The sequence below is a fragment of the Agelaius phoeniceus genome, chromosome 14 (genome assembly GCF_051311805.1).
Source record: "Agelaius phoeniceus isolate bAgePho1 chromosome 14, bAgePho1.hap1, whole genome shotgun sequence".
Classification (NCBI taxonomy): Eukaryota; Metazoa; Chordata; class Aves; order Passeriformes; family Icteridae; genus Agelaius; species Agelaius phoeniceus.
Window position 1 is genome coordinate 19,289,678 of NC_135278.1, and position 26,404 is coordinate 19,316,081.

A 26,404-nucleotide genomic window follows, 5' to 3' on the forward strand; every position below is an offset into this window, starting at 1 on the left:
CCATGAAATACAGTGCATAGTCAGGCTAAATTCCCAGCTTTCAAACTCATAAATTGTGTTTGTAATTCAGGAGTGGTTTAAAAGAAAGGCTCTATTTATTCATTGTTCTCTGTGGTTATTTGTCTGGGAATACACTTCATCCCTTCTGCCTAAAAAGTAACAGTTCTTTAATGCAGCCTGAAAGATAACAGTTTCCAGCTAGCAGGAAGCTGGGAAAAAATAAAGAATAATGAGCAAGAAGTATTTTCTTCAGCGAAATTTCCCAAGAGGTGGTACCAAAAGTGAAACACTGTCCTTATTAACAGGCAATATACAGCAAACCCTTCCTCCCCCCTGCCCAAACCCAAAATACAAACCTTTTGTGAGCTCTCATCTGAGCGTACACATCCAGCTAGTGCTGAGCAGAATGGGTTTTAATCATTATCCTGAACAAATCAGGCATTAGGGGTGGGCTAGGAAAGGATGCAGGTGGTGGAGTTCACACAGCAGCAGCAACTCAGTTTATTTACCAGGGATTAGTGCTGCTGGATAAGTGCTTTATTCATGGTGTAAAACACAAGGATGGCATTTCTCTTGGAAGCTCCCCAAAAGGTGCAAAAATAAATAATAATAATAAAAGAAATTAAAGTGAGTTCAAGTACACTGTGTTGGCAAGGGTAGAAATAACTGCCCAGGTGGAGTTGGGATTTTGTTCTAACCTTGATGTTTCTCTCTTGAGGTGGCTCTTTGTGGATGGGGAGAAGCACTGGATGCCATATTTCAGGGTAGAGATGCCATTGATTAGGGAATATTTTCAAAAATTATACTGGAGAACATGGTCCAGAGGAAATCATGAAGTCAAATTTCCTAATCTTGAAAGGAACAGGATTTAAAAGGTTTCTTTAGTTGGTTTTTTTCTGTTTTATATTCAGTGCTGGTAGCAGTGAGTCCAACTGAGAAATGTCATTATTTCCAGGCATTATCTTTGGAAGTTTGTAATATTTAAATGAGGATTTTGAATCCTCATTCCACTCTGAAAGCAAAGCCTGGTTTGGGATTTGGGCTGAGGCAGAGCTTAAGGATCTCTTGTGAAGCTCTGCCTTCGTTACCTGCCCTGGGTGAGGCCCTGGGGCTGTGCCCAGCAGAGCCCCTGCCCAGATGATGTGTGCAGGCTGCCCTCAGACCCTTCTGGAAACTCTTGTGTTAGAATGGATCTCCAAAACCCCCAGAGTTCCCTTTCACAGGTATCACCTCAGCCTCATCATTCTGTCTGTTCCTATATCCCATTAAGATCATTTGATAATTGGGATCCGTATTTGTCTTAATTGTGATTCCAGATTGATCACTGCATTATTGCAGCTTCATTTAGTGTGATGCTGCTGGATCAATTAGAGCTCATTCCTTTCCTCAGGTTCAGGTTTGCTTGCTTGGCACGTGTGGGAAGGCCCAGGAGCTGCTGATCCTGTCAGAGCACGGAGTGCGAGGTGTAAGCGAGCTCAGGGAAGGAATTGCAGCTGTGGGAGAGGGGCCCTGCAGTTGTTTGTCCCACATTTGTTATTTCTTTGCAGGGTAATAATGCCTCACACCCTCTGCAGGGCTTCCTTCCACAGCCCACCAACCATGCCTTGCAGGAAGTCTGCAAAGTCTTTCCAAGCCAGGCATTTTTCCTTTGTTATTTAATTACATTTTGTCCTTATATACTACACTGGGTGTAATTCTCAGAGCCTCTTTTAAAATCTGTCAGAAATTTCTACCCAGAAACTTTGAAACCTTTCAGCATGTCACATTCAAGGTTCTGCTGTTAAAAAGAGTAATTCAGGTTTTTTTTTACTGGATTCAGGCTCTTGTGTGAACAGTTCTTACAGACTTACCTTAGAAATAATTTTTGTTCAAAAGTCTGAAGGCTTGTGCTCACATGATGATGTGCCAGAACACTGATTTTTTGTCTTCCTTGATCCAGAAAGATTGCTTTTGGAACAAAACTATAATTGGTCTGCCCCGGGCTGTGGTTTCTCTTTTAGGGTTGTACCCAAACAGACAACATTTGTTTTCCTGGGTGTGTTTTTTGTAAAAACAGTGATACAGCTTGGTTTTTGTGTGTGTTCTTCAGCTCTGGGTCTCTATCAAGAATAACCTGAACGAGGTGTGAGTGTTTATTCTGCTCTCCACATAGTGATGGACAGGAGCAGGAAACCAGTCCCAAACCTGTGCACTCAAGGGCCATTCAATAATGATTCCACCTTATTGCCCAGTGCAGTCATTAAGTGATACCAAGCAGCTTTTCCTTGGTACTGTTAAATTTGGTGAGTAAACACTGCAAAACAAATTTGGTCAGTGACCACTGCAGAGCTGCTGTGCCTGGGCAGTTTTTGGAGCAGAATCCCCTGTCCCTCCCTGGCCAGGCAGCTCCAGTTCCCCTTGCCAAGCCCTCTGTCCAAGCCCAGGGCATTTCTGTCCCTGGGGTCACTGTCCCAACCCCATCCTCTGCTCAGAGCTTCACTGCCACCCAGCAGGAATTCAATTTGCCTGTCCTTCTTTAATGCCATCTCTTTTCCATTATTTCCATGGGGATAACAATGTATTTAAATGTGTTATCCTCCAAGGAACTCCCAGGAAGGATCTCCCTTTTACATGTACACGCTGATTATTGCTCAATCTGCTGTATTTTAACTGAATTTCTGTAGATTAATTTCCAGATAATCTGAGTTGGTCGTTCCCAACGATTTATGGCTGGAGAAGATTATTTTGCTGCAAGTTCAGCTGACATATTTTGCAGTTGCAAGGCAAATTTGGGAAGGCCTGAGGGATCACAGGCAGCCTCATTATTGGTGCATGACCGCTTTGTAGCCAGCTGCATCTTTAATATCCAGGGAGATTTGTGCATTACAGTTTGTTTTCTTTCTTCTTGTTTTTAATAATTTACCTTCGAGAGTCTATTTACAACCGTGTCGATGTGTGAATATGTTTGTCTGTCAAAACTTAAGATATGTGCAGAATGCAAGGGATGCATTAATTTTTTATTTGCTTCTTAAGGAAGCCAAGCTGTAAACTGGCAGTGCTGAGTACCAGAGCTGCACTTCAGTGAATCCTAATAAACACAAGGGGGAACATCAAACTGTGTGCTCCTTCAACTAACTCACTTAAAAAGGGATAATATTCCTTGCTGAATCTCTTTGCTCTGCTAGCAGAGACAATAATTCAGTTTTGGTTGTATTATAACAAAGCAAACCCACACTCAAACTTTCTCTAACTTTTAATTTGCTGTTGAATTAGCAAAACTGCTTGCCCTTATGCACCAACCAAAATAACAGAGGGTCATGAAAAGCCCATCAATAAAAGGGTTTTATGCATTTAAATATTTCTGTCTGCTGAGATTCACTCGAAAATTATTTCCCTTTTTGCATGCACTTACATGTTTTCAGAAGACAGCATCTAGATGAGTACTTTTCAAAATGTGCTCTAAAGCTGTTGAGGTGGCTTTTATTCTTTCCAGAGGATTGCTTCTTTCTCTGATTTCTAGCTGTTAGATTAGTTTAGTTTTAATTGGAGAATAAATTTAGTTGTCCAGTAGATCCCTATGAGCAGTAGTAAGTTCTTTGTCACTGTATTGCAGTATCAAAACTGCTGGTTTTTATTCCCTTTTTTAAAAGCAATTACAGAACTTTTTTTTTTTTTTTTTTTTTTTTTTTTCCAAACTGATCTTTACCTTTTGAAGTAATTTAGCTTGCAAAACTACACAGAAAGGGGATCACTGGTGTTTGATAGTTGACAAAAACCCCTGCTAATCTGGAATAGCAGTGTTCTATGTTAGAAGAAATCCACTGCAGCTCAAATGTTTGGAAGAGAAAAGGTCTGGGGGAATATAAAAGCATGCCATGAGAGAGAAAAATAACCCTTTGTCAGTAGAACTGTAGGAAATGAAACTGCAAGATTGATACAATTCAGGCATAGCAGATGCTGTAGAAACCACTGTACACCTGAATCAGAATTCTCTTTATTTACATTCATCATCCGTCAGTTTTGAGAAACTATGATCAAATTTGTTAGCAATATTAATTTAAATATAAAGTATGCTTATAAATATAGATGAAAATAGATTTCTTTTGCTTTCTGCGCTGACTCTGATAGCAGGTGGGAGAATGTTCTTGCCAAGGATTTATTTCCAGCTTTCATCTAAGTCTGACTAAAAGTATAGCAGTAAATGACATAACAAATATGGAATGGGTAAGAGTCCAGCTGCCTGATGGAGGGGAGTAACAAGCAAGTCCATTCCAGGAGGTGGATGGATAAAAAGGGCTGCTCTCACACAGAGTTATCAATATTTTCTTATCTTGCTGTTCTTCAAGAAGATTAAACCTTTATTTTGAATGGCTTTTTGTTTTTTGTATCCATTCTGTTTTATGAAGTGCAGTCTGAATTTTCCTTCAGATACAACTCATAGAGTTTGGCTCAAGGAGATTTTCCAGATAAAATTTAACTTTAGAGCTTGTTTAGTTCAGTCTGCTGGTAGAAAATGTGATGGAATCTGTGATGTGATCACAGAATGTCAGTGGCTGCTGAGCTACCAGTGCAACCATGACATTTCATATTTGCTTTCTCTGTAAGACTGGGGGCATCTCCTCCCATTCCAGCCTGGGAAGCTGCAGTAAAATGAAATTTCTGTCAGGTGGGATTGAATGTGCAGTGACAGAACTGTCCAAAACCAAAAAGGACAAGACATTGGCTTTGCCCTTTAGTTGGCTTCTTTTTCTGGAAGAAAAGGTGTTTATGGTGTTTGTGCTGTGGCTGGCTCAGTGCTGGGGCAGCGAGTGCAGGTCCTGGTGCAGGTCCTGGTGCAGGTCCTGGTGCAGTTTTCCTGGTGCAGTTCCTGGTGCAGTTTTCTTGGTGCAGTTCCTGGTGCAGTTTTCCTGGTGCAGTTCCTGGTGCAGTTTTCCTGGTGCAGTTCCTGGTGCAGTTTTCTTGGTGCAGTTTTCTTGGTGCAGTTCCTGGTGCAGTTTTCTTGGTGCAGTTTTCTTGGTGCAGGTTTCTTGGTGCAGGTTTCTTGGTGCAGGTTTTCTTGGTGCAGGTTTCTTGGTGCAGTTTTCTTGGTGCAGGTTTTCTTGGTGCAGGTTTTCTTGGTGCAGTTTTCTTGGTGCAGTTTTCTTGGTGCAGTTTTCTTGGTGCAGTTTTCTTGGTGCAGGTTTTCTTGGTGCAGGTTTTCTTGGTGCAGTTTTCTTGGTGCAGTTTTCTTGGTGCAGGTTTTCTTGGTGCAGTTTTCTTGGTGCAGGTTTTCTTGGTGCAGGTTTTCTTGGTGCAGTTTTCTTGGTGCAGGTTTTCTTGGTGCAGGTTTTCTTGGTGCAGGTTTTCTTGGTGCAGTTTTCTTGGTGCAGTTTTCTTGGTGCAGGTTTTCTTGGTGCAGTTTTCTTGGTGCAGTTCCTGGTGCAGTTTTCTTGGTGCAGTTTTCCTGGTGCAGTTTTCTTGGTGCAGTTCCTGGTGCAGGTTTTCTTGGTGCAGGTTTTCTTGGTGCAGGTTTTCTTGGTGCAGGTTTTCTTGGTGCAGTTTTCTTGGTGCAGTTTTCTTGGTGCAGGTTTCTTGGTGCAGTTTTCCTGGTGCAGTTTTCCTGGTGCAGTTTTCTTGGTGCAGTTTTCTTGGTGCAGTTTTCTTGGTGCAGTTTTCTTGGTGCTGTTTGGAGTGAGGCTCTGGTACCAGCAGAGTCTCTGCAACTCAGGGCTGAAATGTGGATGCTGCCCCTTGCTTGAATGATTATTCTGTATTTGGAAGCATTTGGGAGTCTTGGATTTTTAATTTGCTCTATATAGCAAATATATAACCTGTTACCTCAGAGACCTCAGGGATAACCTGTTACCTCAGAGACCTTTTAGTCATAACCTAAAAATTCAGCTATTTTCCATTTCTTCTTCTCTGTTTTCTGAATTTTAGACATCCAGACTGGCTATATCAACAAAAAAATTTAATCAGTTACATTTAAATTCTAGCACCTGAGTTTCAGCCACTTGTAGTTGAATTTCCATCACAATGGACACTTGGCTTCCTCCCCACTCATCCCTCCTAAGAGCATGGCACAGGCTTAAGGTAGACTTGCAGTCTTAATAGGGAAAAATACAAACATGTTGCTGCTGGAAATAAATTCCTTTTTTCCTTTACCATAAATACAAAGCTATTTCAGTTCCTCATTGCTCTGATCAATAATTCTCACATGTATAAATGCTGTGGTGCATTATGTTCTCTCCAAGATTTCTGAGCGTGCTCCAAGTGTTGGGTCAAGTCTCTCGTTTCTTCTCCTCTTACTTCATTTCAAACCAGGTAATTTTGGTTCTCCTCAGTGTACAGACAATCACATTGCTTTCCTCTAATGCAGGAGGCATTAAAAGAAAACAACAAAAGAAGAGAATTGGAGGAGAAGACCAAGAGGGCCAAGCTGGCCAAGGAGAAGGCAGAGCGGGAGAGGCTGGAGAGACAGAAGAAGAAGCAGCAGCTGATTGATATGAACAAAGGTAAGGCAGCATTTTTAGCTGAGAGATTAGCATTAAAAAAGGCAAAACCAAGTCAGGAGTAATAAACTGAAGGCTATTTCTGATCAATATGAGAAATACTTGCTGGCTGCTCTGAAAGCTGGAAAAAGTTCACTTTTCAAAGTGGAAAATCCTGTTTTGTTTCAGCCTACCTGGTCATGTCATCCCATTTCTGCCACTTAATGTGTGTCATGTTCCTTTCCAGGCGTGTTGCTGTGAATTATTGGCTATTTTGCATTTGTAGCACTTAATTGATTTTTTTTTTCCTTATGGATTGACTTCCAAGAAGAAGTGTCTTCCTTGCTTTGTTGTTAATTTCATTCTGTAAACATCTCTATAATCAAGGCACTGTGGCAATTAATGTCTTTCTTTTTGGGCTTGGGGGTCTGTGTTAGGATGGATGTTCTCCCAGTAGTCCTATTAGGAGCTGGAAAATCTACTTGAGCTTGGAGCCTGAGTACAGAGTGACATTTCAGCACGATAAAAAGCAATGTGTTGAGCTTGTCAGCTGGGAGAATATTGTATTTCACATGAGACCTCTGTGACAGAGAGGGAGGTAAGAAAGCAGAAGGAATGGGGTGGGCTTGATACTGATGCTGTGCAGGTTTCCAGAAGGTTGTGAAATAGAGGCTTTATTCTTACCTGACTCCAGAAGGCAAGTAGAGGTAAAATTGGATTTAGGCAAGAGATCACTTGCAGTTTTTTGTTCAGTTTCTATGAGTTTGTGTTAATCTGCTAATCTGACCCAGCAATAAAAACACCTGTCCTTGTTATCCATTTAACAGGCCCTGCTCAGGGAAAAATGCTGCAGTGGCACCACAAATCCTGTAATCTTTGGCCTTGCTGGAGCTGGCACTGGTGCTGCCTGGAATGTTGTGTAGCAGAAATTCCTGTCTATAGATGACAAACTTTATTATTAGATCATGTAAAGATTAGTCTCATTTCAGTATAGCTATAAACAAAATGTAAAATTTCAACACAGGGGGATGCATAAATACATTTTCTTTTCTTTGGGAAGGTTTCTAATGAGACTTTTCTAATCTATTAATTCAGCATATGATTAATATTTCTTTAATATCTGCCACCTGCCACAAAAATGCCCATGGTAACATGGACAGGCACTTTTCTGAGAGTGGGATGAGAAGCAGCTCAATATCCCTGCAGCACCCTCCCTCTGCCAGAGTGCTCAAGAGTTTCATTTCAGCTGCCACTGAGGACACTGCAGGCAGAGTTTGGTGAGCTGGTGAAAAGTGTGGGGAGCCCATGGGAGGCTTTGTCAGTGACCTGGGCTGTGCTGAGGGGCTGGAGCTCTCACTTTGAAGCTCCAACATCTGCAGTTTCCCCAGCTCAGCCCTGAGAGCACACCTGTTGGGGGAGATGGAACAGGAAAGCCTTGTCAATATGATTGCCTGGCAAAAGATTGTGAGAATATGGAAACTGTCAGTGAGATTGAAATGAAAGCAAGCTTTGAGATCCCTCAGTTACTGAACAACAGGAAAACAATGGTGTGGTCACTGAAGGTGATCCCCTTTTGATCAAACAACACCCTCTGCTTGCAGACAGGCCCAAGGGGCAGAGCAGACCCTGCCAGCTTGGCAGAAGGGGCCCAAAGAGGAGTTTGTAGGGTTTAAAATGTAACACAGTGTGGTAATGTAGTGATTCTTATAGGCTGTATGCAAATGCTATAGGATTTGTATCTTGGACTAGACTGGTTAGTGAGAATCAGAATATTCAACACAGAAGATGATTTATGGTATTGGAACGGGAACCTCGCTCTCTTGTCTCTTAGCTCTTGCCTTTTACTCTCTTACCCTTTTACTCTCTTACCCTTTTACTCTCTCACCCTCTCATCCTCTCTGCCCCTCTCTTCTCTCAGGCCTGCTCTGAACTGTGCCTGGCAGCTCCCAGCAGGGCCCTGTCCCCGGGCCCTTTGCAATAAACCCCAAATCCCAAAAGGCCCCTGTCCCCAGGCCCTTTGCAATAAACCCCAAATCCCAGCAGGCCCCTGCACCCAGGCCCTTTGCACTAAACCCCAAATCCCAAAAGGCCCCTGCACCCAGGCCCTGTGCAATGAATCCCAAATCCCAAAAGGCCCCTGCAGCCAGGCCCTTTGCGATAAACCCCAAATCCCAAAAGGCCCCTGTCCCCAGGCCCTTTGCAATAAACCCCAAATCCCACGTGGCCCCTGTCCCCAGGCCCTTTGCAATGAACCCCAAATCCCACATGGCCCCTGTCCCCAGGCCCTTTGCAATAAACCCCAAGTTCCAGACCTGGCTCCAGAGATCTCTGGTCTCCGTCCATCCCGTCAATCCTACACTCACCTTCATTTTTCTGCATTTTCCCCTTCCCTTTCCAAGCAGTTTGTGCCACTCTCAGCAGTGGCACAAATCACACTGACAGCATTCTGCTTTCCATCACGAAAGTCTTTTCCTATTAAATGATACAAGTAAAGTTCCATTTTGCATTGTAGTCCTCTCTCAATGAAAATGCAAATGTATGAATGTCTTTACATGGCCCAATGCACCAAACCTGCCATTTAAATAACTAATGTTTGAAACCTGTGGTACAAAGTTAGTTTAATACTTCTAAAATATTTTTTTCCAATTTGTAAGTATTTTAAAACACCCATTTCACATCTTACAGCTCTGCTGCTGTGGTTGGAGGAGGGCTAAACCCCCATCCCCAGTGGATTCCATGACATTGATATTCAATTGACTATTTTTGCCAAATAACTAATTTTTTCTTGATGCATCTACTTCTGTGTGCTCATTGCTGCTTATATAAACAGTTTGTAAATTTGTCTAAGTGAATGTGACACAGCAGGCTTAGAGGAAGGAGGCAGATGTCCTCTCAAGCTGTCACTTGGACAAGGTGATTTTCACCCAAAGGCTCATTTTAACCTCACCCTCTCTCAGCTCTTGCTCTGCATCTCCCAGAGTCAAATTTGACTCAGAGCTGCAGCCTTTGAGGTCACAGCAATTGGCTTCCTTTTTTGACAGCTTCTTGTGCAGTTCTATAAAAAGGATTTTTCCTGTTTTCTGACTATTCAGTGACCACTTTTTGTGTGGTCACAGATGAGGTTAGTTATAATTAATTAACTGAAAATTAATATCTGTTTCTTGGTGTAACTGTGGAAAAGCACAGTGTGGCCAGAATCAAGAGTTGTTCTGAATATTTCCTGGTGATGGAGTAACTCAGACTTTGGCAGTATTTTGAAGACCACTTTACTCAGTTTGGTGGTTTTGTTCTTTGTGTAACTGAGCTGCCACATAAACACTACATGTAAACTGATACAAAACCTGCTGAACGTTCCAAAATATTTAAAGATGAATGTAAAAAAAATTTAAAAAACCCACTCTATAAAAATGAATATTTCAAAAAGTTATCAAGATGGTTAGCACCTGAAAAGTCCAGGTTTCCTGGTGAGGTTGGGAGGCACAGAAATGTCTGTGCCTTATGCACACACCTGCAGATCTGGAGTTTCACAGCTCAAATCATGAACAATTCTTTCTCCTTATGGGAGATGAACTGGGAGGAGAAGCCTTTCATGACTCCCATCTGATTCAACATCTGCAGAATTCCTGCAGCACTGCCTCTGTGTGCATGCCTGAAGAGAGAGAGGAGAATGGGAGAATTCAGCTTCCTGGGAGCTGCAAAGTGTCTGACTGCAATTCTGATGCAAATCTTATTTAATCAGAAACAGTTTTGCTCTTCATTATATCTGATTACCATGGCAATTAAAATCACCTTTTAACTACCAGCATTCGGATAAAAGATAGAATGAGCTTTCTCAGTCCCAATTAGGGCTGAATTAATTGTTTTGAAGACATATTACCATTCTCCCCTAATGCAGATGAAGGTAATGCCAGTGCAGTTCTGTGCTGGAGCTTGATGGATATTCCTGCTTTCCCTTTCCAAGTGCCCCCATAGAAGATTTCATGGGTTTTCCATTCAGACTGGTGTGTTCTGTTTCCTTGGGCTGCTGTTTGCTTTCACTCTGGGGCAGGTTATCATTCCAGGGGTTGTTTTTGCTGCAGTTTTCTGATGATTCTGTGCTTTTGTGGTTGGTTTGTCTTCCTTCCACGTCCTTTAGCATAAACAGAAATCCATACTAAGCTTATTACGAGTTACATGTTATTTTGTAAATGTCTTTTTGGATTTCTCTATTTGCTGGTGATTGCATGGGGTACCTGGAGTGGTAAATCTTGGCTCTTATTTACATTTTAAAGATTATTAGTTTGTGGTGCTGGATGTCAATGAGCCAAACGTTGAAATTCCTTTGGGAAGTCATTATTTTTCACATTGACATGGATGGCCTGTTTGAATATGCTGCACACCTCCTGAAACCTGATATTCACAGAACAAAAACTAGATTGAGCTTTGCATTATGCTTCAAGGTGAGCATCTACAGGTTTGAGTTTTCCTCTTCAAAGCAGTTCTGCAGGAATTGCTAAAAAACTTTGTAAGAGCTGTTTGTGCAGAGTTTAAAGGGCTCTTGAGAACGGGGTGAGTGTCAGAGTTACTGAACTGCTGCTAAATGGGTCAGAAACAGCTCAGGAGAAATTCAAATGGATGTGAGCATGGACAGCAAGTCAGAAAGAAATTACAGCTTGAAATTTAATCTCACCTTTAAATGTTTTGCTCTGGAAAAATTTGGTTTTGATAATGAAGATGGCCCATATGGTACTTTCTGAGTGAGTTTATTGGGGGGAAAAATTATTAGACTGACAAATCTGTGACTGGGATAATTGCAGGGAAGAAAGGAAAATTGGATTCTTTGCTCTTAAAAGTATGTTTCTTGGGGACTGTTTACTGAACAGTAACAAGTGGTAACTTCAGGGAGTTTTCTATGCAAATTCAACTTTTCCTTAGAGAAATTATTTGTGTTTCAAAAAGTAGGTACTGTTTTTAATGTTGAGAGTAGCCTTAATTTTGTTTATCTCAATGTAACTGCTGTAAAACAGTTGGTGTTTTGTAGAACTTACAATGTTAAAAAGCATTTCAGAAATAATTCTTGATCAGCATTACTGTAAGGCTGGTTCAGCAATCAGGGTGGATGGGGAGCAGAATCACCCTTGGCTCTGTGTAAGGGCTGCTCAGTGATAAGAAAACTCCCCCTGAATTATCAACAGATTCCAGTTCCAAAACACAGCCCCCACCAGCTGCTGGGAGCAAAATCAACTCTATCCCAGTCAAAACCATCACCAGTATCAAATTAAAAAAGAAAGTAACAAGTCATCAAGAATGTGTTAAGAACTCCCCTTTCCTCAGAATGTGTTCCCGAAAGTTCTTTTTCCCCTAATATGTTAGAGTTGGTCAATAATAAAGAACTGCTTTTAAAAGGAAATAATTAACAATGGTAAGAGCATTGATGATTTGTTCTGCCTTACATATCTGCTCATCACAGAAACTAAAAGTACCTCAGTACTGTAACTTAAATGCAGCTTTGGAACTGCACAGAACTTTATTTACAGGTGTAATTACTGAGGTATCACATGGGAATTTTTGGTGTGGGTTTTTTTTGGTGAGCTGCACGATCTTTTCCTTCCCACACAGAGGCAATCTCTTCCCATTTGTTCCAGATAATTCACATTGCAGCCTGTTTGAGGCATGGTCCTTGCAGGAAGAGGCTCCAGGGGCTCTGTGGGGGCATCTCAGTGTGGCCACAGCAGACCTTGACCACTGGGACATTTTCTCCCAAAAAAATTAAAAATGTGCATTTCAAACATTGTTTTCAATCGCCTGCCTCTACAACAAAGCACTTTCTTTTTCTTCTTCTATTAATTTATTTGAGCCTGAGGTCAGGTTACCATCAACAGTATTCTTAATTGGTGTGTAAGCAAGGCTCTGCCTTGTTTTCTAAACTGACATGAGCTGGGGGTTCACTTCTCAGTCACACTGTCCTAACTTGTTCTCCTCTAATTAAAAAGTAAATAAGAGGCACGAGACAGCACTCTGCTGCAAGCTGCAGAGCAGGACTGCTTCCTGGAGATATTTATTATGCATGCAAAATGAATTTAGCAAATGAATAAAATGCAAATATATGAGGAGAACACAAAAACACGCTTTCCCAAAGACATTGAGAGCTGACCTTTTTAAGTGAATATATTGCAATTAAAAATTCTGGTACTGGTTATGAATAAAAAGTCTTGTTTAAAAGTTTCTACAGGACACCCATTAGACTTTGAAAAGTGCATAAAAGTTCAAAGCCAAACAGGGTAGTGCAAGATGTGAATAGAAGCACAATTTTAAAACCCTTTGGAGCAGCAGGAGGCAGCATGTGTTACTTAATGAGATATTTGACTGGGCTCCTTCAGTGAGGACCTAAATTTATGAAAAATTCCTGTAAAATTCCTGTAAACCTTTGCCCAAATGGCTGTGCAGTATCTACACTTCTTATTAACTTAGATCAGTTTGCAGTCTGGATATTTATAACAATGGGTAAAAGATGTTTTGCAAGTGCGTTTGGAAAATACTAGAAAATAAAAATGTGCCAGCAAAATATGTTTGTAAATATGTACAGGTGGTCCTGTAGCAACCAGAGCAGACAGCAAGAAGGGAGGGCAGCAGAACCCCCAGGAGCAGCAGCTCCTTCCCAGCTGTGGCTCTGGGCTGAGGGAAGCAGATCCCCTGGAGCTGGGCCATGGGCTGGGCTCTGGGGCAGATTCTGCAGCCCCCAGCCACCCCAGCAGCTGGCACCTGCTGCAATATCCCCCCAGCTTCCATCAGAGTCCTTTTTGTCAATATTTGTGCCTGGCAGAGCCCAGCAGGGGCCAGGCTGGGTTCAGGGGGCTGGCAGTGCTGCCCTGGGGCTGCGCTGCACTCAGAGCTCCCAGCCCCTGCAGGGTTTTTGGTTTTGCTCTGCTGGGGCTGCCCAGGTCCCAGAGCACAGGAGGAATGTGTCCTGCATCCCTGCAGTGGCTGAAGGAACTGTGCTGCCTCAGGCACTGGGAATCCACCCCTGGTCACATCAAAGGCTGTTCCAGTGGTGATTTCTCTCCTGTCACTGCTGTCATCAAGCTGGTGCCCCACTGCTCCTGGAACCACAGGATCTGGGGTTTTGGTGCTGTTTCTTTGGTCACCTCTGCAGACTGGAGCTCTTGGGCATTCCCTGTTGAGGAGCTCCTGGCTGGCCTGTGAAGTTTCACACGTTCATTCAATTCTTCCCAATCTGCACCTCGCGTCTCTTCAGCAGTGCAAGTAGCAATAAATTGTTCTATGGAAGAATGAAGTTATTTTGTCTTTGTAATACATTAAAAGTGGCCCAAATCTGCTGAGCAGCTCTGGTGTAAGCCCTGGGCCCTGCAGGAGCACGAGCATTTCTGAGACTCCCAAAACCACACCTGAGACTGGGGCTCCAGAGCAGAGGGAGCAGAATTGGTGTCAAACCCAAATCCAAGCAAATGGGGCTCGTGCTGAACACATCAATTCATCCCTGGGAATCCTTTTGCAGTCCTCTTTAACACCTGGAGTGAATCTGGCTCTTTGCTAAGGCAAATCAAAGAAATCACCAATTATTTTTTTTGCATGTCTCCACACATTTTCTCTTTTTTAAATGCTTGGGGCCAACTTGGAGCAGAAACAATGAGGAAGAAAATTACTTGTTCCAGATGAAACTCCTGTCCTTGTGTACAATGAAAGACATCTAAAAGACAAATAATGATTATGTGTTTTATTTCTGCTGACAGAAATGTTGGAAATAAGTTTTTAGTTTTCAAACTTCTGGCAATTTCTGTCTTTGTTTTTTATTTGTGTCTATAATTTGCTGTGGGTGGTATAGAAATGACAAATGGAGGAGGTTGCTGGTCCTGTGTGAAGAACTGCAGGGAAAGACTGAAATTTCTGTTGAATTTTATTTATCAATTTTAATCAGGACTCCCTAAAAATGCAATTCTTTGTCCAGTTCTCACTTAACCACCTGAAGACTGAGATTAAGATGCACTGCTGAGATCAGACCTTGCATGAATTTTACTTTGAGGAGTTAAAAATCTCATCACTCTGTCCTGCAGCTTCCTCAGTCACGTGTTTTATGTTGTGTATGCTGGCATCCCAAAGCCAGGCTGGCTTTTGGCAGTTGCAGTAATTAGCAGGTAGAGCAGCTCGCTCAGCAAAAAATTGGAAGGCTGCATAAACATTCATGAAGTATTGAAGGATTTTTGTCTTTTTTAATAAACTCTGCCAAGTCTTACTTTTAATGAAGATCGAAGAATATTGTAATTTTTCTACACATTAAATATTCTAGATATTAACTAGTTCTGGGTGTGCAGTCACTGCCATGAAGTGTTTCAGACCAACTTGATGCGTATTAATTTGGACAAAGTGTATTCACAGACCTTTGATTTTGAAGGTAAATTTAATACAGAGCCAACAATCAATGAATAAGCATGGGTAGGATAAAAAGCACAAAGAAGAACAATTATGTTGTACAGTTTAGAGAAAATTCTGGCTTTGGGTGTGAGTGGGAATTGAGAAAAGCTAATTTGCTTGTTTGTTTTGCAGGAGCTCCGTTGTTTAAGGCTTTTAGATGGAATGTAATTAAAACTGGTATTTCAGAGTCCTGTGCTGGTGCCTGCACTTGCTCTGCTCCCTTTGCTCTTGCTCTGGGGGTGTTGTGTAGTGTGTGGAGAATGGTGTCAGTTAGGTGGATGTATAATTTAAAGGTATCCAGCAGTTGTTCTAATGATCAGCTTGTAGAAATTTGAACCAGGTTCTGTTTTAGGTGTGCTCTTACATCGGGTGTGGATTGAGTCTAATAAATCTGAATGTAACAGAGAACAGGACAGAACAGCTTATTCATTAATAGGCTGCTTTTAAACTTGAGCATCTGGGAGCCTGAATGTGCATCTAACCTCCCACACCTCATGTGAGTCAGAAGTTTTTTACCATAATGTAATTTTTTTTTGCATAAAGTAATGATCTTCCCTTTCCCAGATGGGGAAATTTGTATGAGTTTGGAGTCTGAGAGATGTGGATGAAATGTCCACCTACCTGCTGAGCCTAACCTATATTTTAGTTTCGGGTTATAACACAGATATGGGAACAGAAAGAGGCATTCATCAGTAGTTTTGTAACCTTTCAGTTCTTTGACCTCTATTTCTCATGCTGCTGAATGCTGCTGTCAACTGTTATTAACAGACTGAAATGCAAAGGAATGTAAAGACTCAAATATATAAAAAGAAGTAATTTTTCCACCCAGATTTCCATAATGCACCATAAAGTCCAGCAATTTAAAGGCTGCGAGTTAGCCTGGATATGGGAAAAGCAAAATAAAAAATTGAGCAGAAATCAAATTCAGCTGTTAAGAAATGTTACACCACTGACTTCCACTGCATGATTATCCCCTCTTCCTTCTCCTTATGTCACCTGAAGACCATCCATGCTATTGATTGTATAGATGATTTTTCCAAAGATCCAGTGAGTCATGAAGTCAGGAGGCATCATATAAAATATTTTCTGTGTGCTGCAATATTGAACTTTCTGCTGTTCAGTGCCATCAGATGCATTGATTAAATTGACCTGGTTGCACTTCAGAAAAGCCTCCAGCTATCCCAGCAGCGAGGATGGCTGCATCACTCAGCAGCTGCTGCCCCTCTGCACGCTGAGCATGGCATCAATAATGCACAGGGGAACATCTCCAAGCTGAAAGAAGGGTTGGCATCACCCACAGCAGACAGTGCCCCCTGCCCTGGGATGTGCCAGCAGCCTTACACAGGTGCCTCCCTCAGATGTGCCTTTCTCTTCTTTGGCAGCATTATGGAAGCAGGACAGCATTTGGGCTTCTATTTCCTTCTACATCTGCTTGCACTTGCACTGATGGAATTTTCTTCCTGAAGGAACAGTAGGGTTGGCATCACCTTTGCCTGGTGGGCATCACCCACAGCAGACAGTGCCCCCTGCCCTGGGATGTGCCAGCAGCCTTGCTCTGGGATGTGCCTGCCTCTTCTTTGGCAGCATTGTGGGAACAGGACAACTCTTGTGTCGCCCTGATTTTTTAAGATTTCCTAAGCCTTCTGATGTTGATGTTCTTGTAGTGAACTTTCTCACACGGTTTCTGTAAATAACTCATTGTTTTGCATTCTTTTCTGGAGGAGGAGAACGTTGATGGACTGTTGGTCTGTCCAGTGTCATTGGAGAGGTGGCACTGACACCCTCCAATCCACTGTCACTCTTGGAAATCTATAAATGTTGGAGTCAGAAAATAAACTTCCCTTTTTCTTCACCTTGAGAACAGCGGTGTGAGCTTGTGTCCTATAGCGACCCTCTTGGACTTCTGTTTTCCTTGTAAATGTGCTTGCAGCTGTACTGATGGAGTTGTGTTTTCCTGCTTGCAGAGGGTGATGAGACAGGGGTGATGGACAGCCTGCTGGAGGCCCTGCAGTCGGGAGCAGCTTTCAGGGACCGCAGGAAACGAACGCCGCGAGCGCAAGGTAAGGGAAATTCTGCAAACTCTGGGCTAAAACCGGGACAGCTTCAGCAGGGCTACAAACACAGCAATCTAAAGCTGCTTGGCAAAGACTTGCCAGCACTCTTCACAGGGCTGCTGTTGGGCAGTGAGCTCCTGTGAAAGCCCAGCTCAGTCACAGATTGTCAACCTGCAGCTCAGGCTCCAGGTTGGTGTGTGCTCTGAGGGCTCCTGTTGTCTTTGGGATGGCATTTGAGCATCTCTGCACTGAGTGTGCTTCATTCTTACAGCTGTAAGTATAATTAATGCCTTGTAGGTGGTGCCATGAGGAGTGTTAGCTCCTTAACAAATGAGATTTGAGTGTTCAAGCTGGTCATCATTTCCAAGCACTGCTCTTTGGGTGTGTTCTGCTCTGGTAGGAGCTTCCAGTTTTTGGAGTCTTAAAAGTAAAAATGCATTAAGAGAGCTTCGTTTTCCTGAGGAAGACAATGGTGTTGGACTCAACTCTGTCCATTTTACTGAGCAATTGTTTCTTGCTGCAAAGCTGATTTTGAGACAATTTGAGAATCAGTGGCAGCGTTTCCTTTGTTCACTTTTCTGTTGATGATATTCCGGTGGCACACACTTTGTGAAATGCATTTACTCTGCTTTCACTTTTCATCAAAGCTCATGGTAACCGCGCTTTGCAATTTTTCATTTCAAACATGTCTTATAGTAAAAAATGCAGTTTTAAAAAGCTACAGTTGGAGTTATTTGGTATAAAATCAAAAGCTTGGGTTGGATATGTTTGGCAAAAGAGGGTCATAAATAAGCCATGTTAATCCACCTGATCCTCAGTGAGCTGGGGTTAGGTTCGTGTTGGCTGATGATTCTTTTTAGAGGAACAGAAGAGCAAAGGCAAATTCTTTTGCTCTTTTTAATAGCAAAGGTAGTGCATAATTATTTTTAATTTGCCATATGCATGATCTTATGAAAAAACCAAATAAGTGACTTGATTTGTTCATACTCTGAAGTCAATTCCCCTCCAGTTCCAGGATCATTCTTAATTCAGGGCTTGTTTCTGCTCTCAGATCAGACGTGAAAGAAATCCTCGATCAAAGTTTGGTTTTTCCCCTATCTTGACAATTATCATTTTGAGAGATGGTTTCTCTGTATTGTGGCTTGAGGAGACATTTGTCACCAAGTGGTGACAAAACAAAGCTTCCCAGGGACCAGAGGAGATTGCACAAAATCTGCTGCAGCTGAGGAAACAGAAGATGATTGAACCTGGGGCAAAACCAGGGATTCCTCAGTAAAAACAGGGGACAGAGCTAATTAAAAATCCCTTTGGCTGATCTTCTGCTTTATGTAGTTACTTTGACTTCTGTGTTTGGAATTTCATTGAGTCAAGTGATATTCCAGTGGGGCCTGGCTTTTAAATGTAAGGAGCTGATGGACTTTGGAACACTCACTGTGAGAAAAGGACTGGGTCCTTCAGCTCCAAACTCTGGCCAAATGTAAGTGCTCTATAAGAGAAGAAGGCCATAAAGGAAAATTTTCGGGAGAATAGGATGCAATAAATGTTAGTTACCAGTTAAATATATCATTGAAACTTTCATGTAAATTTTCTCATGTGGTTTAGAAATGTACGTGACATTTTGTGAATAACTTGTCTACACACCAAAGTAAAAATGTGGCTAAAATGTGAGCAGTGAACTACAGCATGAAAATCCTGGAACCATTTACAACCTTCCCCATCTCTCCTTCAAAAAAGGAGCAGTGACAGTTCCCTCCTTGGTGCCACCCTGTCCTGCAGAGTTCCAGCCAGTGAGTTTGGAATAAACAATTGATTCCCTGCCTCCTCTGGTTCAGTGAAAGGGGGAAAAAAAGGAAATAAAAGGCCTGGAAGGACAAGATTAGGGGATTTCTGGGCTTGCTGGGTTGTGTGGTTGTGATTGGCAAATGGAATAATTCTGTCTGTGGGCAGGGAACAGTGCAGGGCTTTTCTGGGCATTGTTAGAGCTGAACTGCTCTGGAGTTTGGGTTTGGGACATAAAATTCATAAAGGTGTTGCTATTTCCAAAGTTAGACTTGTCCAGCAAAGTTTTGGGGTTGGACTTGTCTTGGTTACACATTATGGTCTGAGAGGAAAATCCATTAAAAGTTTTCTGCCTGTTTGGACACAGATCTCATTTTTCTGTGTCAGTTGTGGTTGGAGTTTAGCAAGGAGAGAAAACAACTTCTGCTTGTTTACTTTTTGTAGTTTTGCTAATTCCTTGGTAACAGGTGGCCCCTACAGAAAGGCAAAAACCCCTTTCCAAACCCCTAATAACCCACAAAGGAAATGCCCCCCAAAACCACTCAACAGTACAGCACGTTCACTTTTGTACCCTTCTCATGTGTGTGCTCTAGATCTGTCTTCTTCCAAACTTGCTCGTTCTGTTTGCATCTTCTCGTGGTGAAAATTAAAACTAGAGAGGTTTCACACCCTCACAGTGGCTGCAATCTGAAGATCGTGGAAATTTAGCTTGTGTTGTGTTTTCTTCCAGTGGGTTCATGAAGGAAATTTAACTCTGAAGGAACAAACTGTAGTTTCACTTCTAGATTTTTGATCAGTTTAGCTGAAACCCCACAGCTTTGCAAAACAAACAAAAAAAAGCCAAAAAAAAAAAACCCTGTGTGTGTTCCCTGTGGCTTTGGGTCAGTGGGCTGGACCTGGGAGGGATTAATTAATTTGGGTAATGGAGCTCCAATTACTACAGGCTTACAACAAGGAGTGTCATTCCACCCCTTCAGTTTGCCTTTTCTACAGGGGTTGCTGCTGTACTTTGTAGAATATTTGTGCTCACATGGTCATGCCTTTAAAATAATTCCTTTTAAATTAATTTCCAGTCAGATTTGGACTGGGTAAGAGGCGCAGAAGGGAAGAGAGGCACTGCTCAACATTGCAGTGCTTCTGCAGGGGAAAAATCAAAATGTGAAATGTATAGACAGGTTCAGAAAAATAAAACCCATTTCAAATATGTTTCACTGCATTATGTTTGTTTGCTAAGCCTGGAAATGAAAAGCTACACTTTAATGGGTTGCATTACAACCCCAGACTTTTCCGGTAAAAATGGTTTTGTTAGCAGGTCATGGAAGTAATAATAATAAACTCCTGCCCCCCTCCTCTGGTTTTACATTTCACTCTGCTCTTTTGTGCTCTTTCTGCTGTAGGTTTCTCAGTGTACAAAACCATTGAGGGGTTCCTCTCTCCTGAGCTCAGTGCTCCACTTTATTGTTTCTGGCCTCTGGATTTTAGGGAGGGAGATTGCTCTTACAGGGGCTGGCTTTGCTTAGAGAGCCTACAGAATAATAATAACTAGACTTCAGCTTCTAGAAATGTTGCTCCCTCTTCCAAAAATACCCCTTGCATTTTGTAAGTTTGCCAATATTGGGATAATAAAGAGCAGTTTTAGGTGGCATTTATCACAGGGAGCCATTAAAATCTGCATCCAGCACTGCTGCTGCACAATAATCCCTGCCCTTTCTCCTGGCCCTGGGCTATGAAATTATTAAAAGAAGACCAATTCAGGAATAATTTTTTTTCTCTAAATTAGCTTAAGCAAATTTCTGCACAGAGCTAACTGTTCTGCTAAGGCTCTTTTTATTAAGTTTCTAAGTTTTTTGGCACGGAATTTAATTTCTTTTAGGAATGTTAATAACCAGTGCCCTCTCCCATGTATGCAAGCTCTGGCAGCCTCCCTGATGCCCTGGGCCATCCTTTCTGTGGCTCTCACTGCTGGGCATGCAGTGATGCAGGGACCTGCATGAAGGTTCTGCCTTAGGTCTCTCTGTGTTTCTGGAGGATTTCCTCTGCTCTCTCAGCACACATTTTGGATTTGTTTTTAATTCCTGCATCACAGTCGGATCAGTTGCTGCCCTGTCATTATTTCCATGCTAAGAGCACACCCTGAGCATGGAAAGGAGACCCTGGACCTCCCTGGTTCAGTCTCAGCATTGGTTTGTGGTTCTGATGGGAGCCATCTGAAGGGCTTCCACTCCTGGTTTAACCTTGGCAAGACAAACAGGAGCTGTGGTAATATTGTTCCTATTTTTTTAATGATTTTTGGTAATTTTCATACGGCATTCAGACATTTTAATTTAAAATATGGGTTTGTTTAAGTAGGTGGATATTTTTCATTGCATCAGAATTCTCATAGAAGGTTATTGCTTTAGGAATCTTGTGTCTTCTGCTTGGAGATAAAACTGTGCTTAAAGACTCACTTCTGCTTGTCTACCTTGCTAAACTGATTTTACCTTTGCACTGATTGTATTAAACAAAATCTGGAGGGTTAGTTGGGTTTGTGGGTGCACAGTCCTCATTCACCTGAACCACATTCAAATAAAAACCTTCAGTCAAAGCAAATTTGCTTTCCTAAAGCACTGTCAGTCATTCTGGATGTGACAGTTGTCTAAATAAGCTGGGTTTTGATCTGCTTGCATCTGTGAATTGGTGAGAATGTCATAAACGTTCAAATGCAAGGAGGTGGGAGGTGCACTGAATTTGTGCTCAACAAAGTGTCTTTCAGAGGAACAGATCCTCAGCATTAAATACCTGTTATCAAGTTGGCAATATCCATTATGAGCTATAAAAATTTAGCTCTGAGTTTAAAAATCAGTTTGTATTTTAAACTTCTCCATCTTCTCAAACATTTTAGCTTTTAGGAGCTGAGTATTTAAAGGCATGTTTGCCATGCAGTTGTGTCAGGGAGGATTTTTGCTTACACTCAGGTACTGTGGACTGATGGGACTCACACATGATCCAAGTGCTTCAAAATTCCCACATCTGTAATAGCAAGAGCTAAACAAGATCACCAAAAATAAATTTACTCATTTTGCTATCATGGCACTATTGTAGATTTAAGTTTGCTTTTCCTTCTAAATATAAATATGGGCACCATTCAAATTGAATCTCAGCAAGTTACCTGAGTCCTGAGAGCTCCATAAACAGTCCCAAAGCTGTTTAAAAATAGGTATTTGTGGTATAATCTATTTTTACTGTGTCTGCATTTTGTCTTATGGCTTTTGTAATTAAAGGAGTACTTAGATAATACATTTTTCCTCTGGCCTGGCATGAAAGGAGCAGCTTTGATATGGGGAGATTTTACTTGACAGGGGGAGGTGTCTCTGCCTATGACAGGGGGCTGGAAATAAATGATTTTTAAGGTCCCTTGCAGGCCAAACCTGAATTCTGTGAGTTGTCAGGCAAGCAGGATGGAGGAGAAGCGGACAAAAAGGGACTAAAGAGGATTCAGCCTGCTCAGATTGGATGCTCCAGGCTTTTAGGTGCACACCACATTCCCTGGAGCAGGCAAGGGGTGAAGGGGCTCCAGGAACACCTCAGGACCACTGGCTGGCTGGACAGAAAGACAGAAATTCAGGAGTTCTGCACATTTGCATAATTGCTCTCACCTCTGTGGGTGTGTTCCCTTCTCTGAAGCAAGGGCTGGGGATTGATTTGTTGTCCTTAAATTGATTTTCTGTTCTTGGCATGCAGGGACTGTTCACGTGTTGGCCTAGAGCACGTCAAGTGTTTGTAAATGTTTGGGGAGCTCCACAGACACAGAGAAATGGGGCTGTGAGCTCTGGGCTTTGGATCCATTGTGCTGCTTTCTCCAGGTTGTTCTTTGCCATTTAATGTGTTCTTATTTCCCAAAACAAGAGTTTTTCCTGAACAAATGAAAATGTGCCATCAAGTGGCAAAGCCACGTGCGCATTCTGCTAAATGTCCTTCAGAAAGTTATTGTGCTATGTAATTGTAACTAATTACCTCAGTTTGCTGTTCATCTAAAGCATTTAATTACTTACCCAGGCTGAGGAGAGCTCTGTACCCCTTGCCTTTATTAGTGTGCTTCAGAGTGCATTCAGTGCAGTGGGAAAAGTTCTCCCTGTGAAGTTTCAGAATATTTTTCAAGTTTCAGAATTTTTAAAACCCAGCACTGGTGCTGCTGTACTCACTGGATTGCCCTAAGATCCAAACATAGGAAATTCTAAATTTTTGTGCCTTTTGAAGTAAAAACCCACAGTCCATGAGGGATGATGGGAGTTCCATGGGAGCACTGAGGATTCTTCATCTGCAGCTTTACCACAGAACCTCTGACACCTGCAGAACTGGGCCAGTTGCAATTTCAAGTTCCAGACCTTGAAACTGAGTGTTGGATTTCATTTTAATTTCCATACATATTTGTATTTATTTATATTTATTCATTTGAAGTTGTTTGTGTCTCTCTGGTGACAGGACCCTGCAGGCACCCAGAGCAGCCCTGGAGTCACTCTCAGTGTTTATTGTGGAGCTCCTTTCTCTCAGAGTTGCTCTGGTTCAGCTGCCTCTGAACCTCCTAAAAGCCTTTTTGAACATCCTGTGTTGTGAAATAGATTTTTAGACAAACAAAGCTTTTCTGAGAAGCAGGAATTCTTCCCAGCAAGCAGCCTATCAAAGGAGTGATCCAGGAGGAGACTGCCAAGGTCACAGAGCAGGATTTTGTACGAGTTGGAAGTCGCTCACCATTCTGAATTTTTTTATTTTTTAATTCACACTGAATCTGAAAGCTGTTCTATTTTAATGAGCTATGTCCTGCTAGATGGGAAGGCCTCCATTTCTAGAGATTGATAGCTGAGTTTTGGCTGCATCTTTATGCAGTAGCTGAAGTTAGAGGAACTTTTTTACATGCAGAGAAAGGATATTCATGCATTCATTTACCAACTACATGAGTAGTAATGAACGATATGCAAGGCTAACTTAATTTGCATTTGGCCATTTGAATTTTCTTTGTCAGTGCTGACAGTGTTATCATGCAATTATTGTGAAACACTTCTATTTGAAAAATTTTCTCCCACAGTACTGTTTACTGAGGTAAAGCACATTGGCTTTAATATTTTAATATATATACATAATGAATGGAAAGGGAAGAGATGAAAATCACTGTTGCAGTCTATGACTTGGGAGGGGATTAATTGGAGTGACATTAGGTCCAAATGGTTATTTTGTAGGCAGGGAGGATTTCTGTTCCATCCTGTTCAGGGCACAGGGGGTGGGATTGAGTCCCCAGCCTCAGCACGGAGCCCCTGGCCCAGAGTCCTTCACTGTGGCTGTCATCTGAATTGGGAGAACTTCATTTGTTCATTTGTTTCCTTGCTGCAAAGACAATATTTACCCTATGGGTTATGATGTAACAGAGCCAACTGTGAAACTTCTCATTTTCTTGTGGCATTAGCAGGAGAAAATAAGAAAAAAATCCAAAATAACAATGCTCAGTTACAGAGTACTGATATCATCTTAGGCAGTTGTGTCATTCTGTGAGAAGCCGGCATTGCAGTCGCCTCAAGTAATTTTATTTTCCTGATTTTTTAGTTTCATAATCATAAGAATTTATTTTCCTGATGTTTTAGGTTCACCATTTTTCATTTTATAAGAAATAAATTTATTTTCCTGGTGTTTTTAGTTTCATATCCTTCTAAGAGGATAAGTTGAAGATGCAGCCCAGGTGTGCAGTGGCAGAGGGACAGCTTGAGGCCAGCAGAGCTTTTGGAGCAGCTCTGCAGAGGAGGGCACCACGTGTGGGATGGCAGTGCAGCCTGAATCCTGGGCTTAATTCTGCTGCTGTTATGGTGCTCAGAGAGGTGTGCTACCCAAAAACAGAGTTTGGTCTTTATAGCTTATTACAAGTGCAAATTGTTACCAAGTTTGTGGTATAGATTTTGTGATATCACCTCATCCTCGACTGGATTGCTTTTGTGCTTCTAGGAATTTGGGAGAAGGTAATTTCAGGGAGCTGATTTGTGTATTGGCAGGTTGTTGGCTGGCTTTGTCTGAGATTCTTTTTGCATCTTTGTACAAAGCATCTCTGGCCATTTATTCACACTCTGGTGGGTTTAGAAGGCTGCAGGGCTGACTCTGCCTGACTTTGTCAGGTGCAGGCAGGGTGGGATTGCAGGGCAGGATTGGTGCTGCCTTGGGGAGGCTGAGCTGGAGCAGAGGCTGGGCAGAGCTCCAGAATAAAGCAGGGATTCATTCAAAGCATCTCCTCCATGGATCCACCTTGGGCAGCACCAGAGCCCAGCCAGGGCTGCACCCAAGATGAACCAAAATGGCCCCAAAATGCACGGCCAGGCATGGGGTCTGTCACTGGGATCAGTTCTGCTCCATTTGCACCTTGCAGTTCATTGTCCCATTCCAGCTTTAGCCCCTGCAGTCCCATCCTTGTTTTTCTCTCTCCAGCCCACGGGGTTTGTGCTCTTGGGCTGAGGTTTGGGTCACTTGTCCTTGGTCCTCAGCTGGAGCAGGAATTGTTTTGTCTCCCTACTCTGTGCTCACCATCCCCTGATGTGAAGCTCAAACCTAAACACTAAAGCAGTGCAGAATCTGAAGATATAAAAGCAAAACCTGAGGCATCATTGAGACCTGGTCAATCATCATTTCAAACCCAATTTCCTGTCAGTATCTCCATTGCATATCTGAAACTGCAGCACAGGTGGTTCATCTCATTATTGCACATTATTGCCTCAACATAATAAAGCTGAGCTGGTACATTTGTAATGTATGGAGCTCCAAAATTGCTCTCACATCCTGAGCACCATCCGTGCTGGTTAATTGTAGGACATTTGCACTGCTGGGTTGTTTCAGTTCTCAATGCTGTTATGTTTTAAAGGGTGCTGCAATTAGGGTGAAGTTATTTTTAATGACGACTAAAACCAGATGTGAGATATTGATGATGGGCATTAATAATAATTCTGATAGTCCTGTATTTTAGAGTAACTAGTTTCAAATCACAGAACTGCCTTTAATTCTGTAAAAACCAGACACCAGCCTTAAAAGAGTTGGTTTTATTTAGCCCTGCTCAAAGCACCCTGCAGAAGTGAACCTTTGCTATGGTTTGTTGATCTTCTCAGTAGAAGATCTCTGCACGTTGCACAGCTGATTTCTCTTTTGGAGGGGAAAGTGACATAATAGGCTTTGATATAAGATTTTGTAAGAACATTATCACTAATATATCTATTAGTGTGTGCATTAGCTCATCTCCTTTACCCTCTCATGGAAGTATATAATGTCATAATATTGTTATTTAAAAACTGTATACACACTGTATAGTGCCTTCCAGATGGAGGTCTAAAAATAACAGAGATACTAGAGTTCTTCCTTAGATCTCCATTATATTCACTCCTCATTTTCCCTGTGATTTCTGTATTTTTTTTTTCTTCCATTTCTTGTTGCATTGGGTATTTCTTCTGTTGGTGAAGAAGATTCTATTTAAATAATTATAAGGAGAGTATATAAAATTTTACAATGCTGTCTATGTGTCTGTAATTCCATGAATATATTACTGGAGTGGAATGTCAGCCTTCCTGCATTTTTCCTACAAATTTAAATTACAAATTAAAATAGACATACCACACTGAAATAGGGAAAATGTTCAGTCATTGTGAGGATGATTTTTTTCATTTTAAAGGGAACAAGTTTCTAAAATAACATAATAGGAAGAAAAGCCATTAT

General features: G+C 41.9%; 1 protein-coding gene across 4 annotated transcripts in view; it reads left to right on the forward strand.

Annotated features, from left to right (window-relative positions):
* DIAPH2 (diaphanous related formin 2) overlaps positions 1-26,404 on the forward strand; it is a 173,772-nt gene that overhangs the window by 105,242 nt on the left and 42,126 nt on the right. For all 4 annotated transcript variants that reach the window (XM_054641276.2, XM_077185821.1, XM_077185822.1 and 1 more), the window contains 2 exons: positions 6,338-6,473; positions 16,823-16,918. In XM_054641276.2, coding sequence (XP_054497251.2) covers positions 6,338-6,473; positions 16,823-16,918 — 232 coding nt within the window. The remainder of the gene's footprint in view (positions 1-6,337; positions 6,474-16,822; positions 16,919-26,404) is intronic.